The sequence below is a fragment of the Penaeus chinensis genome, chromosome 6 (assembly GCF_019202785.1).
Source record: "Penaeus chinensis breed Huanghai No. 1 chromosome 6, ASM1920278v2, whole genome shotgun sequence".
Lineage (NCBI taxonomy): Eukaryota > Metazoa > Arthropoda > Malacostraca > Decapoda > Penaeidae > Penaeus > Penaeus chinensis.
Window position 1 is genome coordinate 468,827 of NC_061824.1, and position 2,500 is coordinate 471,326.

The 2,500-nt window shown below is 37.3% G+C and overlaps 1 protein-coding gene across 1 annotated transcript in view; it reads right to left on the bottom strand.

The window, feature by feature from the left end:
- LOC125026498 overlaps nucleotides 1–2,500 on the bottom strand; it is a 10,048-nt gene that overhangs the window by 7,035 nt on the left and 513 nt on the right. The window contains exons 2-3 of the mRNA XM_047614985.1: nucleotides 1,068–1,149; nucleotides 1–496 (exon numbers count right to left, since the gene is read on the bottom strand). The exon at nucleotides 1–496 is cut by the window's left edge and continues 1,045 nt beyond it. Of these exons, the coding sequence (XP_047470941.1) occupies nucleotides 1–496; nucleotides 1,068–1,127 (556 nt within the window). The 5' untranslated portion in view covers nucleotides 1,128–1,149. The remainder of the gene's footprint in view (nucleotides 497–1,067; nucleotides 1,150–2,500) is intronic.

Sequence of the window (2,500 nt, forward strand, 5' to 3'; positions counted from 1 at the left end):
CTGCATTTGTTGTAATCAGAGGAGAAATCTCCCTTATTGGAGGGGAAGAGCTGTGACCCACCTCCTTGTTCACTCCATTTTTCTGAGATGGGCTGTAAATAAGGGGGTTGTAATGCTTGTCACTTATCACTGGATTTTTAAGTACTGGTGATCCACTGGGTTCTCTCTGAAACTGGCCTTCTGTCTTGCTCTGCAATGGCAATTTTGGTCTTACATAATTTTCATCTGCCCTATTCTTAAAATGTGTTGTAGATTGAGAGCCTTGAATTTCCCTTAAAGGTGCAGCAACAAAAGCTTGCTTTCCTGGATTATTAACTGCTGAGATCACTGGTATTCTCTGATTTGCTATTGTGCTGCCTACTTTGGAGAAAGGTACATCCTTTTTTTGTTGCAGGCTAGCTGGGAGGTTGGATTTCGGTTGTTGCCAAATAAGGCTGTCCTCGCTATCAAACATCAGTGAAACTTCTGGTACTACTGGTCTGGGCGCATTATACTGCTGTAAAAGACAAGGTGGTTGAAATTAATTGTACTACCTTTTATAGTCCAAGAAATTATACCTATTTTCAATATAAAAGATATATAAGTTTGAAGAAGAAGAAGGAAAAAAAACTGTAGGTGTAACATTTACCAATTCATTGAAGTGCAAGTTGTAAAATGTTATAGTCTGTGTCTGAATTGTTACAAACTGTATCACTACACTTCAGGAGTACACGCTTTTTATGCTTGGTGCCACAATCTATCTTTTTTCTTAAAAGATACAATTACTATATTGGTCACTTTACTTCTATGATTATCCTATTGCATTTTGGTTTGGATCTGAAAGACAAACCACCCAAACTAAAGGTCTACAGAGGCTCCTGAGAATTTAGCATGTCGTGTTAAATGTGTTCAACGCTAGTTTTCCTTCACCTTCATCTATTCTGATTTGGACTGCTGACAAGCTCCTCTGTGTTCTCTTGATAGAGTAAACCTTCCAGCTTAATAAATGACATTCCAAAACACTATTGAAATGATAGTTATGCAACTGCTATTCTATAATGGCATGTCTATAATACTAAAATACCTACTGGCAACACAGATGGCCTGGGAGGTGGAGCTCGTCTTGGGGCAGCATCGTCATCCATCATTGTCGGGCATAAAACTTCTTCCCTGGAAACAAATCAATAGCTATAAATTGTACAATATCTGAAAAGTATGAAATTCATGGTAACATGTAAATAAATCCGGAAAGCCTATGAAATATATCCTTTTAACAACTTTTTTTATTTTTTATTAATATCTTCTTGCCATGGAAAATAGAACTTATACAAGCAGTGAGATGCAACATAAGATGTGAACATGAATTTTGTGAGCTTACTAAATTCTCCAGAAATGTCACTGGTGAAGCACTGCCAATAGATATTATCGACAAAAGGAATTCATCTTCCGGTTTGTAGGTCAAGATGAAATCCATGAGGATTTTGAAACTGTTGTATACCTTTCAGTAGACCTTACTTGGGTAGACTACATTTTTTTTGTTTGTTTTTTGTCTAGCTTGGTATTCTTTATAGACGCTCAAGTATATGAAGTATATGTAACAAAGTATTTGAAGAGTTGACTAATTCTAATTTGGACAATTACTGTGATAATTCTGAGTGGACATTAGAGAAAAAACACAAAGCAAAATATTATCTGTGCACATTAAACTCCACAACATGAATTTAACTAAACAAGATTCAGAATTCCTCTTGTAAAATGTGTTTGGAATGATGCTGGTGTTCTTTTTCTGTGCAATCCTTAGTTTTACCATGTGCAAAGCATCCATTGTTGCCTCTGTGCCTTTCAGGACTACAGTGTTAACCCTTTGTTTGTGGGTGGCATCTACTATGATGCCATGGTGGCGTAGTGCTGATGCCGTGGGTGGCATCTCCACAAATACGGCCCAATTAAATATAACTGTTTAGCGTACATTGGGTTAAGGTAAGCAAACATCCTCTACCTATGTTTTGGCAGCTTAGAGCTTGGATTGGTTCTTTACCTGATGATAAATCTCCTGGGTGAATTGTCAATAATATCTCACATTGCCATTACTTATCCTGTACAACACAGCAGTCACACATGTATTCAGTACAAGAACTGGGTCTGAACTGCCTTGAACTGCAGAGCCCCCAATCAACCCTCACCAAAGGGTATGTCCAGTCACGGAAACTTAGACTGTGGAATAAATTTTGTGTCGTGGAGTTGGAGACTTAGTCTCTGGTGAGTGGGTCTGTGCTGTAAAGAATGATCATTACCTGTTGCACAACTTCCTTATTATCACCTTGCAGAGGAACTACCATAAATGAAAAGTCTAATTTTCTGCCATTCTGTCAATCACCGTATACCATATGGCTGTGAAACTGGAAACTATACACTGCATTTTATTTTTCTATATGAAATTTTCTATTTATGCAGAAAACATCATAAATAAAAAGTGGGTCATACATTTATTAGGTTATTAATTCAGTATCCTGCAAACCAC